Raw genomic sequence first — 14,313 nt, forward strand, 5'->3', positions numbered from 1 at the left:
GTGATTGGCTCAGCCTACTAGGTGCTACCGTACGCATACACATTTTTGACGTCTACAGTGACAAGTCCGTAATCAAGCTGCACAGTGCACTTGCGCAACGTGCCGTTCTGGCTATTGGCATTGTGGTATGGCATCTTCTACTATACCACCGCCTCTCTCCATGCTTGAAAGTTTTCTTTGCGGTGGACTGGCAGGATGCATAGCTGTCACTGTCAGCAATCCTGCGGAAGTAGCCAAGACGCGTTTGCAACTCCAAGGTACGTTCAATGCGATTGTGTGAGCGATAAAATATGATATATTGACACGCGGGCAGGTGAGCTTGTCAAAGGTGGGGGGAAAAGAGTTTATAAGGATGTTTTGGATGTTTTGGCAAAAACTTGGAGAAACGAGGGCATCCGGGGCTTGCAAAGAGGACTTGGACCAGCGGTGTGTAAATATGCCTGTATTCATTTTTTGCTCTGTCTGATACCCTTTCAGTATGTTTACCAGGTCAGATATCACAAACTTCAGGGATACCTTCTTGACATTGATATTGATACCTTATGTCAGATACTTTTGAATGGATCACGTCTAGGTAAGCGATCAATTCAGCCCTGCTGTCCAGACCTTCTCTTAGTTACTACACAGGGTTCTACGAGCCGTTCCGACGAACAATCAACCGCTCGATAGGCAGATCTATCACCGACCAGATACCATTCACTTCCGTCGTAGCTGGTGCTGCAAGTGGTATAATAGGAGGTATAGTACCATTAAGTCCAACACGATTACGGTCTCTTGATTCGCGTGTATCAGCTTCGTTCGGGAACCCACTCTTCCTGATTAAAGCACGCATGCAAGTACGTGCGACATACCCTTGCATTATTTAATAATATCGATGACAGCGTCAACAGGCATATTCTCCTATATTACCAGTTGGCACGCAACATTACTACAAGAGCTCGTTTGACGCATTGGCCACTATTTTCAGGACAGAAAAGTTTTGGGGTCTACTACGTGGTATGGATGCAGCCATTCTGCGGACAGCTATGGGATCCTCGGTTCAGCTTCCTACGTACAAATGGACTAAAAATCAGCTTGGCTCGCACGGATTACTTCCCTCAAACAGCATATTAACTTACCTTGTTAGTTCGTCCGTGTCTGGAGTTTGCGTGGTGTGTTTTTACTCGTATCAAGCAGCCAAGCATCGTAGTCTGACACCTCGTAGTGCATTGTCATGCAGCCTGCTGACACGGTTAGTTGGCTCCCTGCTTGAAGTGAAAATTTTGGCCTCATCTATATTCACGTCCAGGCCCTAACCCGGGTATACAACCAACCAACAACACGCACGCCTGATGGTCGTTTATCAGGGATACTGTATAGGAATCCCATCGACTGTCTCTGGAAGACTTTCAGGACCGAGGGCGTGTTCGGGTGGTACAAGGGTATGTAGCGGCATGCATACCGCGACAAATCTTATTAAAAATATCCGTCTAGGCTCAACTGCACAGTTTCTTCGTGTTGCGCCTCATACGTGAGTTCTCGGCTTGCAAGTTTCATGCCCTTCTGACTGTCATTCATAGCATTATTACCCTTACTGTGAACGATATCATCTTAGGTTTGTATAAGGACATCCGTAATCGTAGATCGTGACCTCAACCTGATATCTTTCTTCATAACTGAGCGCAAGCCTACAGAGGACTGAATGCGTCGTATGGTAGTCGACGTGAGGACCTGTGGTAGAAGGCAGAATCTATTCGTTTCAAACAAACACCGTGACGAACTCCGGTACAGTGTGGGTCACACAATTCGGAACAGAAAATCAACTTACCTGTTGAACGCCTGTTCCTTGAGAACATCCTACTGCAAAGTGTCCTTGGGTCTGATATATTGATCATTCACTCTCGCCACTCAGGATCATCTTTTCCATCTGAGAGAAGGTACCGCAAGTCGTACGAATCGGCAACTGAAATTATGTGACTATGATTCGACGATCGCAGAGGATGGGATCATGGTGGGAACACAGGGGAGTGCCGGATGTCCGTGATGTACGAGCTAAGTGCTGTAAGTTATTTGTATCCACAGTAAATTCTCCCGGAGCACTGAAGCCGGCTCCCTCATCAGCTTGTGGTACAAGTCCATTGTGGATATCTGTACCACACGATAGGTGTGGATTTAAATTGTGGATGCTTGCAGGCCCACATTCCACTGCATCACGCACCCATAAAAGGCACTCCACTTGTTTTCTATCTTTCTTTTATCCAAGCTCGTCAGTTCGACGACCAGCACTATTTCTCTACCTCTATCTATAGCGCACATCTCAGCACCTGCTCCTTCCCGGGACACTTGACATGGACGAAGCTACACTCCGTAAGCTCACCCGCGTAAAGCTGCAAAAGCTCGCGAAGGTGTGTATCTCATTTTCTTTCCTGAATACCACACTAAATAACCAGAAAACAGGAAAATAAGATCAAGGCTAACATGAAGAGCGAGACAATTATCCAAGAGCTCCTAAAGCTCTACGAAGTTGTTCAACTACAGTAGGTTTTCCTTCATGGTCAGCGTAATGAACTGTTCTGATAGTGGCTCAGTCAGGATGAAGGGAGTGAAGAGCCTCCGAGGAAGAGGTTGAGAACTAGCATGCAAGACCAGCCTCCTTCTGGGTCAAGAAGAGCTAGCGAGGATATCCCTCCAGTCGCTGGTCCATCGACACCAATCATGGACGTACCTGTAGACACAAGTCGTGAGTGTCATGTGCCATGTCGCAGTACAAAAAATCTGACATTTGTCTAGTTGATAATCCTCCGACCCAGAAAGATTCTCAGAAATCTGCGCTCAGTACAGAAAAAAGTGCTCCGATTGCAGTAGCTAGAGATGCTGCCGACGTCGCCGCTGTAAATTCAGCAGCAATACTGCAAGGCCCTTCATCGGTGCTGGAAAGTCACACTGGGCACCCAGCTCCGGACGATGACACCAACGATACTGATTCCTATTTATCCTACCCGAGTCAGCATGACTCCCCCCGTAGCTCGCGTTCAGGGAACCCCCAGCTCGAAACACCACAGATGCTCAACCGGACAGTGAGCATTATGAACCAGGTCACATCCAACGATCAGCGTGTTCTCGCTCAGGCTGCCGCTCTGCGCAGTAGAGCGAAAATGCTGAGGGAACAGGCGAAGAATGTGAGGGATGTGGTGCGCACAGAGCGAGGACGACGTGAAAGATTGGAAGCTTACTTTACGTACTGGAGGGAGATATCGCCTACATGGCCAACGGGATGGATATATGATGACGAAGAGGAGTAGATCAGAGAGTATCCGAGGACCATCATGATGACATATGACACCTTGATTACTGTAACTTATGGAGACCCAAGAAATTTGGTTTGCGCTTTCTGGAAGACGAAAGGCGTGTGATTAGGAATTTGTAAGCCCTCATCGATCATCAATCGAGTGTAAAGAGACTATATGAGGTACCTAAATACATAAGGACTTTGTAAGTACCGTAAGTAAGACATGGTAATTGTCTTGAAGGAAGCGAACGAAAGTGCTGTATTGACGGGTTGGATTCTAACACTTTCAAGGTCATCAATGGGATTGGGCTATAAATTGAACACCATCCTTAAATTCCAAGTCGTTATTCATACAGAGCTGTTTCCTCTGTGGTATGCACAGTCATTGGTTCCATGCCTAAACCCTCTCGTACACCTTGCCTTCGAAAGAGGCTCGTAATAGTACCCCTTGCTTCAGTGAACTTTTCGGCCGGCGAGTTTCCACCTACATCGAAGTGAACTTGCAGAATGATGAGGCAGAATGTGATCCCCTGGATAAAATTGCTATGAATCGCTTGGGTCGCAAGTTCTGTAAACTCACCACGATGGGAGTGATAATGTCCAGCATGGTATATTGACTGTTGGATCCAATGAAGAACGTTAAAAGGAGTACAAGGATACTCGTGGAATAAAAAGCGCCGCTCTCGACGATGACAACAAAAACGGGTAGAAAGGCGGCAAAGCCCTCTGGCATGAAATAGCGAGTGCGATAGATGCGCCAAGCATTCAAACCTGCATTACTATGGTCATCAGGAGCCTGCAGATTAGATCCAATTGACGTACTGGTACTGGTAACACTGAGAACCATGGTTAAGGTATCGAATGTGGCGATGCACCCATACTCAGCGGGGGAGATATTAGACAGCGGACGGGCCCGAGAAAGAGACCCGATACCATAGTATCCAGTGGCTGAAAAATGTTTCGGGAAAAGATAATGGTCGAATAGTACTTTCGAGATACTCACCTATGCTGGCTAAGAGTATGATACAGCCAGGAATGGCAACCAACAGACTTCTGTCGTTGAGCACATAACATCGCCAAACCTACAGCCCTGCTCAGAGGGAGAAGTAAACGTGCCATGTGGAGAAGCTCACAACTATTGCATCGGCGAGAATGGTTTGCGTGATGCAAAGTGCCGTTGATGCAACAAACAGTGGTGAATCAAAGTTGGAATAGTAGTCACTTGCACCAATCGTATCCACCTTGAATATGAATGCCTCTAGCGCTCGAACAAAATCGATGGTTAAATGCTGAAAGTAATCGTGTTGAGCTAATCCCCGAAGAGCTTTGACTACATTCAGCGACTTACGGCCGTTGCAATGCAGAGCAGCAAAGTCGCCACTGGGAGAAGGAGTTGCCGTTTAATGCCGGTCTTCTTGAGCAGGATGAACAACGTGAAACAGTATAAAGTAAAGAACACGCCTGTTGGGGATAACAAAGTTTGGCACTATGACCTTTCCGCTGGTGGCTGGTTACGCACCATATAACAAGGTGTCCAGAAACAAACCCAACAAAGCAGCCATATCCATAGGTATGGCCATGATTATGGTCGTGCCACTGACCAGTTAGGTCAGATTTAAGTAGGAGAGCCACGGTATCTTGGACGAATTCCGTGCACGGAGGCAAAACTCGAGAGTATATATGTTTCCTCATGAGAAGCTGTGTTGGATCCGTATGAGGGAATCAACGCTCATGCCTGGAATTCTGATACCAACTTAACTGAAATTGCTGGCCAGCTCCTGCCACTATCCAACCATTCCCTGGCAGAGTGGGTGAATCGGCTCCTGCCAGCACTGTGTGCCGTTCACAATCATTTGTGAATAACTTGCACTGTCACAGGGCCGCCGCGGACCCGTGGTCGGATACAAGATGCAATGGCACGCTCAAATTCTGTACACCGGCAGAACCTATCAGCGTAGGCACATGATCCGATGGCACTGCTCAACCTGTGTGGATAGAACATACATGATAGATTGCTGGCAGTGGCATGGTCACTGTCACGGTAGAACCAGCCACCAGGCTTAGAGTACATGCCAAATCTGGACACCACGCGTTTTTCACATAAAAAAAGTGAACCCGACCCGGATTGAACGGATGACCTTATGGATGTCCAAACTAGGCTGGAATCATACGCGCTACCACTGCGCCACGGGTTCATGTGAATACTGAACTCATATAATTAATAGTACTAGGACTTTCAGCTGAACAGATTCTGAACAGCATCCTCTCCGAGTGTATTGTACAGACAGTCAGCGTTTCAACGGCAAATCGTGAGTTTTGAAAGGCGCAGTGGTGTCTACCCTCTAGCTAGTAGCTTATTTATATCTGTAGATTCAAGTCCTACTCCGAAATCAATTCATTCCTACTGATCGAAGACACAAAAAAAGTATCTGTAAGTTCCTCGATATTCAATAACACCATCACGAAGGTAAAATGATTCGGATACGGGGAATCGAACCCCGAGCAACCGCGCGCCCCATGAAGAAGGAGAAATGAGAGGCGGATATGTTACCTTTACACCATATCCGAATGACAGAGCTGTTGTGTACCGTATTACAAGCTTCAGTGTCAGCAGCTTGAATGTGCGTCGACGAAATGGAGATTACCTGCAAAGTTGGCTTTGGACATATGATATCATTACACTTCAGCCTACACTACACCTAATAAGAAGCCTCACTCTCGCATGACCTTCAGTAATTGGCCGCTCATGCTAACCTTTTCCACCTAGAATTCTTTGTGGTGGCAAGGTACACTTCAGATCCAGGGCCACGGTCCATCCAGGCAGATATTTGCTTGGGCATCAAATTTGTCACCTGGCGTAATCGTAAGATGAGAATCGTACTGCTTTACAAAAACATTACTCACGAGGAACTTCTGGCCCAATTTAAACTCCCCTGCTGAGGATCCTTCAGCAACCAATAAGTTGAGTACATCCCAGACGGTTAGTTGGGCTTTGCGACCACTATCGCCGCCTCTTGTGGGTGCATATGCATCTTTCACGATGATAACACGGAAACTGCGCACTTCCCGAGCAGGACATTTATCCTGGGGGAGCGCTCGGTGAGAACAACTTCGTGTAAGTGTCAAACTTACCTGCAATTCTCGCTCGATATCTCCCGCGACAGCTTCACGATCCTGGAGAAGCTTCTCTCGAATGTGTGCAGCAAGACTGCCTGCTTCAAGGCGGCTAAGCCGTGAGAGTATCGCCTGGACTTGATGACGGTTGCTCTCCTCCAAGGATTCATATAAATCGTCAAGATTGTCCGGCATTTCTAAAATAGCGCGTGAGCAACACAGCTTTGGTCACGGTCTTCTCACCTTCGCTCTTGACATTAAAGCCCGGACCCACACGTTGTTCAAGCCTATCTGCAAACCCCATCATCAACGCCGCTCGTCTTTCAAGGTCTGACCAAATCTTTGAGGCAGCGAGTTCGCGCTTCCTCTGATATAGAATGTAAGCGCTAGCCTTGGTGCAGAGCTCTTCATCTCACCTTCCATTGTTCACTCAACGCACTTTCATCCTTGGCACTGCGGGGGCCGTCCATCCGCTTTCCGTTTTCGTCTTCAAAGAATTCGATGTATGCGATGGGATGAATCTTTGAACTAGAGTAAGCTACGTCTGGGTGTTACACGCCCATCCTACCTTGATAATTTCGACAGCTGCAACGGCCACGTTTCCACCGTCCGCTGTGAGGCTGTTTAGCGTCGCAATGAATGGACTTCGCTGAAAGCCAAGCTTCGCGTGCCAGGAAGCCATATGGGACGAGTTGCCTGTCAGCACCAGGACACTCGAATCATATGCCTCGAGGACTTCTTGTCCATCTTTGCGCTCTGCAGAGAGCTGCACAAAAAGTCAATTAACATCATGATGTAGGGTAGTTCCAGTCGCTTACCCTGGCTCCAGTGACAGCGATCTTCCTGCCGATCTTGATATGACCCTTACGGATGGCTCTCGCAAGCGGCTTATCGACCCTCGCGCGTAATCTATACCATCCGTCTGTCACCTCTAACTCGGGATGTGAAGGGATGGGAAAACCGTCGTCAGTTTCTCCGGCTGGTGACCAAGTCACATTTGACACGCAAAGCACCATCGGGGATGCAGCAGGCGCATCTCTTGTGGTAATCAGTCGTAGTGGTGGTCGTGTTGACCCGTTCAAGTCTCGTTCGTATCTGCGCCAGCGGTTAGTCAGGGAAGAAACGGTTAGGTAGATAGCACAAACCTGTACAGTAGCTGACGGATCACTTCAGGCCAGCACCATCGTTTGCGATCGGGATCGGACTCTGCTTCTGGCTCGAGTGAGACCATTCCAGCGAGCTTCCAGAGGATAAGTGGCCAATGGTTGTTAATCCATTCCTGTGTGGCCAACGAACACCCTCTTGCGTAGAGTTCTTCTAAAGCAGCAGTAGGTCCGAGAGGTTTCGCATCAGAGGGCTGAACACCTTCATTCGGTGTAGCAGATGGCGTATAAAACGAGTAAAAGAGAGCAGTAGCTGGTGTTATCTGGGATAGTTCTGTGACATTTCTATGTGGAAGCGTGTTAGTAATCAGTGTTGCAGCTGAACTGACTGACTGACATTCCCCGATCCTCAAGCTCTGCGGTTGTGTAGGCCTGAGGTGTAAGACTAGAATTGAAGAGTGTCATCCTTCCTGCAGGAGGTACTGTAACAAGAGTGATAAGTTTACCGGTGGATCATTGCAGTGAAACACTTACCAAGGTTGAATACTTTGCCTGTACCCTTTTCGGGAGCTTTCTTTACTGGCCTAGGAGACTGGGTTGCTGAGGGTGGATACATAGGTCGCTGTAAGCCGGGGCTTGGGGAAACAGACGATGGTGTAGCTGATGCCACATTGTTCAAATCTAGAGGTTTGATACCTGGTTTAAAAGGCGTCACAAACTTGTTCTTGACCGGACCACCACGTAAATTTCGCGGTGTAAGGCCCAGTGGTCGAAATGCGGCCCCAGGATTAACCGATGGTGAGGGACGAATAGGCGTTCCTGGTACAGCAGAACTAGATGGAGTCATATGAGAAGATGCGGACGTGAAGCTTTGACGATGAGGATTAAGGGGTGAGTTGACATATGTAGAGGTAGCTATCCCCGCGATTGGCTGTCGTGATGGTACGGAGGTGATCAAAGGAGATTTAAAAGGTTTCTGCTTTCCCTTGAAGTCGCTAACACGAAGCGTTGGTGCGTCAAGTGTTGATCGTGCTGCAGCTTCGAACGACCTGCGAGTAGCCATCGCAGGAGTCGGCGTATCTGGAACTTGAGGTGACAATGAATTGTGCACTGCTCCCAGAACGGTGCGCTGAGGCGAGGATGGTCGTGCTGAGGAAGAGGGCGCAAACTCTCCAGATCTTTGGGAGGAACTCGGATCGTCAGTCTCTTCCTGCCACAGCTTAATCTTTTCCTCGGCCTTTCGCAATGCGGTTGTTGATGGCATAATTAGATTCCCTTTTCCGACGGATGTAAAACCTATAGGTGTGCTGTGACTGACAGTCGCCTCGGGGACATTCTCTTTGGTTTTGTCAAGGCGGGACGCAGCAGATTGAAAGCCAAGGAAAGTCGCAGGAGGAGCCGAGGTAAACCACGAAGAGTAGTCGATTTCCGGGGGTACCTCGGGTGAAGGTGAGCGGTGTGAGTCATCCGCATTCTGAATGGGCAAAGCCGATGCAGACTTGAAGCATACTGGAGGGAGAACGGCAGATGCTTTGGAAAAAGATGCATATACTACTTGTTTCGTGGCGTTTGAATCAGCGAATGGGTCAGAGGCAAAAGGATTGTTGTCGTCTTGAGAAGCTATGTCCTGAGAGGAGAGCAGTAGGTCCTGATCGGACGAAGTACCACAATCTCCAGCTTCGCCAAGGCTGAGCCTGCGGTGCGAGTTTGTTGGTAGGGCTAATTTGTGAAGTGGAGGAGCTGGCTGAGAGAGGCGTGCCTCTATGGCATCGAAAGCGCTTATATCGTCTTGACTCATGTCATCGACTTGTTCGTCGTAGGTCGGAGAAGACATTCTCATCTTCTTTCTGGGTGGACTAGGAGAAGAATCTACAATTAAAAAGTCATTGTGAAGCCTGAAGAAAAGATACTTGAAGTGTCTCACCTAGATTATACATTTTTTGTTACAAGTTACAGGGTTGTTTGGATGTTTGCCATCTACGCGACGCGTCTTAAAATTTGATCACGTGTGGCATTACATCAGCCTCAGTCGTTCCGCTGTGAACCTGGCCATTGATCTAACGTATTGTCGTCCACGCTATATATGTTTTTATAGAGTCTCCGTAGAATTTTTGAATAATAAAATTGATTTCATTGTGATTGGTTTTGGCTAGCTAGCGGCCTACCGGTACGCGTATATAGTTGAAACCCAGATATTGATTATCCTCTTTAGCTATTAACGCCCGTCGCCAATCCGCGTAGTGCATGACTTTCCGTGTATTCCGTCTTTGAAAATTTGTTGTTAATCACTGGCAATCATTAATCAGGTCTGGCCAAACAAAAAGCATTCAGCTAACCCTCACGCTTTCAAAACATTGCTTTCCTAAAGTTCTTCATACCTTGTATCCCTCGCCGACCGCGCAGGTCCACCAGCACGACGTCTGGGGATCAAATACCTATGAACGGTACAAACACCATTCCCAGTCAGAATGCAATAGGTTCGCGGCCAGCCAAACCTCCTCCAACCGGTCTCGCTCCTTCTGCGCCTTCCGTCGCGCCTCCCCTTCTTCCTAATCATCCGAATCCACCCATTCCAAATCGAACATTACCACCTCATTCCAATAACACCGTCGTTAATGGCACTTATACGCATAATCAGAAAGGGAAGAAAAAGAACGATACACCTGTCGATCCTGCTGCTATGTACGAGTCTCTAAAGAGCAGGATCGCTGCTCTGGAAGAGGAGGAGGTGCTTGAGGAAGAGGAGGAGAAGATATTTGGTCCGTGTGTCTTGCCTCTCAAATACATACACCACTCATCCGTTCATCAGCTGAAGAGGCTGTAAAGTCGGTAAAAGGCATGGAGGAGAATGCAGTTCATGCTAAGTACATCGAACTCGTACGTTATCATTCGCATATCCGATATATGCATCTCTCAATCACGGAACTGCAGTTCGCAGAGCTAAAGCGATTGGAACGCGACCATGCAAAGGAAAAACAGAAATTGGTCAAGGACAAGGATGCTGGTACGTACCACTGACCCACTTCGTTCTAAGATACTCATACTCTACTATATCCATAAAGCAAAGGGTCAACTAACGAAAGCTAACCAGACTAAAGTTAAAATGGAGAATTTGGCACGCGAGCTCCAAAAGGTCAGCAGACTAATGACCTATCTCTATTTTCCTAACCGACTTTTGTGCAGGACAACAAGAGACTACGGGTACGCATAACTGCGCAACGAGGTTCATCCAGTATGCTTACACCGGCCTAGGAGGACAGTAAACGTCTAGCACAATGCATAGAAGAGGCACAGGAAGAGGTGTGTCATTTTTTCAGCTCGTAGCCTCGCCAACACTGCCTTCAGATCATGCAAATGAAATCCGACATGTCAAAACGAGTGGACAAAGCCAAAACGCAAGACGTCAAATATCGCGAAATGCCTGACATTGTCGTGAAAGTAATCTGCCGATATCGAGCTGAACTCTTCTTCAAAATCTCACGCAAGACCAAGTTCTCCCGACTGTTCAATGCATGGACAGATAGAATGGAGGCGACGGGTGGGAAGAAGGATGAGGGGAAAACATCGGTGAGCGGCAAGCAGATGAATGGCACTGCCAAGTCAGAAGCCGCCAGCACGCACACTGTCGGCTCCAATGTGTCATCCTCGATGCAATTTATCTTCTCCCACAATGGTCGGACAATAGATGCAGACCAGACACCAGAAGAGCAAGGAGTAGAAGACGGAGATGAGATTCTTGCTGTGGAGCTCATGGACCTGACCGAAGGGCCCGGCTTGGATGACTTCGTGAGTGATGACACGAGTCGTGTTGGAAACTGAGGGTAAGAGATATACCCATACAGGAAGACCTTCCAGAATCTCGTCGTCAGCGCCTCAGGAAGAACTGGACAGATGATCCACAAGAGTGGGTTCCCTCGCTCTCTTTATTCGCCCAACTAACACTGATTAGCGCCCGGCGGTCATTGGAAGATATCTTTGATGGCGTGTGCGTACCCTATTTTCAAGAATGCTTGCCCACTAAGTTGTGACTATAGCGTACGAGAACGACTGAAGGAAGTTCTCCGACAGTATGAGCTTCGCGAACGACATTTTGAATGCGTCATCCGTTCAAAAGAGCTAGAGGTTCTCCTATCTCGCGCTCGAGCAGCCGAGCAGAAGCAACTGGCTGAGGGGGAGAAGTCCCGTGCCGACAGAATGGACGACGAGGTAATTCAATTTTTATTCATATTTACAGTACATCCCCCTCAGCTTTTCTCAATATCAATCCAGAATCAGAATCTCCGAAAGGAGTTGGAAGATGCGCAGAACGGACAAACAATGTTGATCGATAAGCTCATTACCTGCTGCAAGGAGGTGTGTGCATCTATGCCATGCAGCAGTGCGTCTTCGATTTGACGTACTGATACACAGCCAAATGCCGAGCGGACCCAACGCTTATTCGCTTCTCTTCGAGATGAGTTGGAAAAGCGGGGAGCCAAACTTGCAGATGGCGGCCCTGTAGGAGGTTGAACGTCATTATATTTATTGTTCAGCTTGTTTTTTAGGGGACGCGAATCACTACTGATATCAAATGATCGGGTGTACAAGTGAGACGTATTGACTGAAAAACTGAAAGAGGATGTCCATGTGCCGATGCGAAAGAGTAGTCGTACAAAAAAAGTCCGCAATCCAAACTCGATTAGAGGTCCATGAAGATATGCTACACCGACTAGAAAAGAGCATCGAGCTCCTCGGGGTTTTCAACGTAACCTGACTTGGTAAAGGTCTTGCCCTTCACAAACTCCAGGCCCTCGCCTGCATAGCTGACACATGGCGAGAGCTCAATCTCCACACCATCCTCGACCTGGGCACCAGCCCTCTCCAGGAACCGTTTGTGCTGCGCAAGCAGGTCGCGACGGCTAGTCTCTGGGTTATCTGCACCACTTCCAGGCGCATTTTTGAGCGGACTGAACTCCTCATTACGTGCAACTTCCAAGACCGCAAAGCGCTTCGTAAAGGGGAAGACGTCAAACACAAACAGCTCAAGCTTCATGCCATTAGGTTCGCTCGGCTTGATTGCTTTCCCAGTCTTCAGATCAACTGTGGGAATCTTCTTGCGAGCGATGTGGAATGCAAGGTCATCTTCAAACGATTTGACAGATTTGAGATAGCTCGTCGTGTAGAAGTGGTTGGCGATGTTAGCGGCATTGAAAGCTAGCTCTCCGGTCTTGGCGTTACGAAGTTCCGCTTGTTCCTTCGAGATCTCCGAGTACTCGACAACGCTGAACTTTTCTCCTCTACGAGCGACAACACCGACTGCCTCCGAAGAAGAGGCCTTGGGAACTACCTTGGCAGCACAGTCAGCCTGCTTGGATATGCAGTAGCCGAGGAAAACGGGGTCGGCGACTTTGACAAGGCAATTGTCGACGCAGTATGCATGAACGTAGAGAACTCCACGATCAGTCAAGTCAGAAAGAACTGTTGAATCGCTAGACTCGGATAGAGGTGTGCGTGTAGCGGCATACAACCCGCCGTTGCCGTCAGGAGCGACCGCAATACGCGATGTATTCTCGAGCATGATCTTGCCTTCCGCAGTCAAGCATGGGAGAGTGCCTGAAGACCCCGGTCAACATAAATGAGTTACAAGGAATAAATATTATTACCTTGTTCGAAAAAGACAACGTTCTTTGAACTCAATCCGAAGAAATTGTTCTTCGTGAAGAATGCCTCGGTCTCACGACGCGTCGGACCGCTGGTCATGACATACCACGGCACGACGACTGAACCTGCAGCTTTGTTGCATTCCTTCTCGGCAACAACTTGGAGGCGAGCGATACGCTCAGCCTGGTACTGGAAGAGACTTTTGTGGGAAGGCAAGCCGATGTCATAACAACCCTTGGGCGCTGAACTGCCCAGACGGGTACCTTGACCACCCGCCATAAGAAGGACACCCACCTCCCCACGGGCGATGGCCTGGAGGCCCTGACTACGCCATGTCTTCTCGCTTGGAGAATCATTGACGATAGACTCACACGCTTCAACAGGAAGGGGTTCAATAGGCTCGGGGTCGGCAGCGGCTTCCTTCTCAGAGGCGATGGCCTTCTTGTAAATCCTGTTGACGCGATCGACGTCAAGGTTTTCGAGTTGGCGGGAGAGCGATTTGCGTTCGGATTCTTCAAGGGTCGACCAGAAAGTGAATAGGTGGTCTTGGCCAGCAGCCTGGTATCTGTCGCGGATATTATCAACAGCCATCCTTTGTTGGAATAAGCTAAAGAAATCCTGATATGCCGTTATTTATGCTATAGAGCTGAGTCATCACAGTGGCTGTTGTCGTGGAAGGTGCCGGTTCCTGTGTGAATCGGCACACGTCCCAGATTAGTGTGGGGGCACCGGCACCTCCGAGCGCAGTTTAAACTCCGCGATATTAATCGACGCGCCTTGCCGCCGCCAACTACTTACTTACTTACTTAACATCTCACTGGAATACTTATTTGCTACATGTTCATGCTCCGCCTCATTGGGGGCACAGAGGCTGGATGGTGTCATCCTTGAGGCCTCATGAGGAGGCTAGCATGCAAGAATCTGCCCAGGCCCCAGATCAATAAGTCCTTGGTGCTGTTGTAGACAATGAACAAGCGTGACGAACGCAGAAACATCCATACTTCGCTTGGAGGTCCCAGACCGGCCTCAGCAGTGAGTCAGCACACGTCCAGCGGCAAGCCTTTTCCTCCTGACCTCGATTCCCTTTCATCGCTGCACTACACAATTCGCTCACATTTTTTTATCTATGCCTTACTATTCGATATGACTTGCAGTCGTTTAGGTCTCAAGTACCTTCGCAAGAATCTA

The 14,313-nt window shown here is 48.4% G+C and overlaps 6 protein-coding genes and 2 non-coding genes across 8 annotated transcripts; 3 read left to right on the forward strand and 5 right to left on the reverse strand.

Moving 5' to 3' along the window:
• Nucleotides 1–127: 127 nt before the first annotated feature.
• On the forward strand, nt 128–1,629 carry HD556DRAFT_1235024 (mitochondrial carrier domain-containing protein; the record flags this gene model as incomplete). The annotated part of the gene is made up of 11 exons (XM_041297712.1): nt 128–257; nt 314–426; nt 478–489; nt 550–574; nt 628–738; nt 793–836; nt 891–1,151; nt 1,205–1,231; nt 1,289–1,421; nt 1,474–1,510; nt 1,560–1,629. The coding sequence occupies 11 exons, from the start codon at nt 128–130 to the stop codon at nt 1,627–1,629; spliced, it is 963 nt and encodes a 320-aa protein (XP_041161458.1).
• Nucleotides 1,630–2,131: 502 nt separating this feature from the next.
• On the forward strand, nt 2,132–3,347 carry HD556DRAFT_369404 (uncharacterized protein). The gene is made up of 4 exons (XM_041310402.1): nt 2,132–2,384; nt 2,437–2,516; nt 2,568–2,719; nt 2,770–3,347. Exons 1-4 carry the CDS (start codon nt 2,328–2,330, stop codon nt 3,279–3,281), a joined length of 801 nt encoding a protein of 266 aa, XP_041161459.1. The 5' UTR covers nt 2,132–2,327; the 3' UTR covers nt 3,282–3,347.
• Nucleotides 3,348–3,612: 265 nt separating this feature from the next.
• On the reverse strand, nt 3,613–4,848 carry HD556DRAFT_1235014 (uncharacterized protein; the record flags this gene model as incomplete). Its single annotated transcript, XM_041297711.1, has 7 exons — nt 3,613–3,798; nt 3,849–4,039; nt 4,091–4,216; nt 4,272–4,350; nt 4,402–4,557; nt 4,617–4,729; nt 4,788–4,848. The coding sequence occupies 7 exons, from the start codon at nt 4,846–4,848 to the stop codon at nt 3,613–3,615; spliced, it is 912 nt and encodes a 303-aa protein (XP_041161460.1).
• Nucleotides 4,849–5,378: 530 nt separating this feature from the next.
• On the reverse strand, nt 5,379–5,463 carry HD556DRAFT_t56. The gene has a single exon. It is a non-coding gene; the product is annotated as a tRNA-Trp (tRNA).
• Nucleotides 5,464–5,744: 281 nt separating this feature from the next.
• HD556DRAFT_t55 lies at nt 5,745–5,836 on the reverse strand. Its single transcript has one exon. It is a non-coding gene; the product is annotated as a tRNA-Glu (tRNA).
• A 56-nt stretch (nt 5,837–5,892) lies between these two features.
• HD556DRAFT_1268915 (uncharacterized protein) lies at nt 5,893–9,442 on the reverse strand. Its single transcript, XM_041299150.1, has 11 exons — nt 9,410–9,442; nt 8,020–9,354; nt 7,883–7,967; nt 7,528–7,830; nt 7,201–7,477; nt 6,951–7,148; nt 6,799–6,903; nt 6,626–6,749; nt 6,401–6,579; nt 6,173–6,352; nt 5,893–6,120 (listed from the first exon to the last, which is right to left on the reverse strand). Exons 1-11 carry the CDS (start codon nt 9,420–9,422, stop codon nt 6,013–6,015), a joined length of 2,907 nt encoding a protein of 968 aa, XP_041161461.1. The 5' UTR covers nt 9,423–9,442; the 3' UTR covers nt 5,893–6,012.
• Nucleotides 9,443–9,632: 190 nt separating this feature from the next.
• HD556DRAFT_1363641 (uncharacterized protein) lies at nt 9,633–12,052 on the forward strand. Its single transcript, XM_041302698.1, has 12 exons — nt 9,633–10,244; nt 10,295–10,362; nt 10,417–10,489; nt 10,548–10,618; nt 10,669–10,686; nt 10,738–10,785; nt 10,831–11,271; nt 11,328–11,389; nt 11,435–11,470; nt 11,520–11,691; nt 11,755–11,838; nt 11,896–12,052. Exons 1-12 carry the CDS (start codon nt 9,923–9,925, stop codon nt 11,992–11,994), a joined length of 1,494 nt encoding a protein of 497 aa, XP_041161462.1. The 5' UTR covers nt 9,633–9,922; the 3' UTR covers nt 11,995–12,052.
• Nucleotides 12,053–13,803, reverse strand: HD556DRAFT_1268921 (nucleotide-diphospho-sugar transferase). The gene is made up of 2 exons (XM_041299151.1): nt 13,128–13,803; nt 12,053–13,077 (listed from the first exon to the last, which is right to left on the reverse strand). Exons 1-2 carry the CDS (start codon nt 13,714–13,716, stop codon nt 12,194–12,196), a joined length of 1,473 nt encoding a protein of 490 aa, XP_041161463.1. The 5' UTR covers nt 13,717–13,803; the 3' UTR covers nt 12,053–12,193.
• Between the last annotated feature and the right edge of the window lie 510 nt (nt 13,804–14,313).

Source organism: Suillus plorans (genome assembly GCF_016647745.1).
Source record: "Suillus plorans strain S12 chromosome Unknown HD556scaffold_21, whole genome shotgun sequence".
Taxonomy (NCBI): domain Eukaryota; kingdom Fungi; phylum Basidiomycota; class Agaricomycetes; order Boletales; family Suillaceae; genus Suillus; species Suillus plorans.

Coding starts and splice junctions, on each gene's coding strand:
- HD556DRAFT_1268921 (XM_041299151.1), bottom strand. CDS start 13,716: ATGGCTGTTGATAATATCCGCGACAGATACCAGGCTGCTGGCCAAGAC. Junction 13,078..13,127: donor CGTTGTCTTTTTCGAACAAG/GTAATAATATTT, acceptor CGGGGTCTTCAG/GCACTCTCCCATGCTTGACT.
- HD556DRAFT_369404 (XM_041310402.1), top strand. CDS start 2,328: ATGGACGAAGCTACACTCCGTAAGCTCACCCGCGTAAAGCTGCAAAAG. Junction 2,385..2,436: donor AGCTGCAAAAGCTCGCGAAG/GTGTGTATCTCA, acceptor ACCAGAAAACAG/GAAAATAAGATCAAGGCTAA. Junction 2,517..2,567: donor TACGAAGTTGTTCAACTACA/GTAGGTTTTCCT, acceptor ATAGTGGCTCAG/TCAGGATGAAGGGAGTGAAG.
- HD556DRAFT_1268915 (XM_041299150.1), bottom strand. Junction 7,831..7,882: donor GAGCTTGAGGATCGGGGAAT/GTCAGTCAGTCA, acceptor GCTTCCACATAG/AAATGTCACAGAACTATCCC. Junction 6,904..6,950: donor CAGCTGTCGAAATTATCAAG/GTAGGATGGGCG, acceptor TCTAGTTCAAAG/ATTCATCCCATCGCATACAT.
- HD556DRAFT_1363641 (XM_041302698.1), top strand. CDS start 9,923: ATGAACGGTACAAACACCATTCCCAGTCAGAATGCAATAGGTTCGCGG. Junction 10,363..10,416: donor ATGCTAAGTACATCGAACTC/GTACGTTATCAT, acceptor ACGGAACTGCAG/TTCGCAGAGCTAAAGCGATT. Junction 10,490..10,547: donor GGTCAAGGACAAGGATGCTG/GTACGTACCACT, acceptor ATATCCATAAAG/CAAAGGGTCAACTAACGAAA.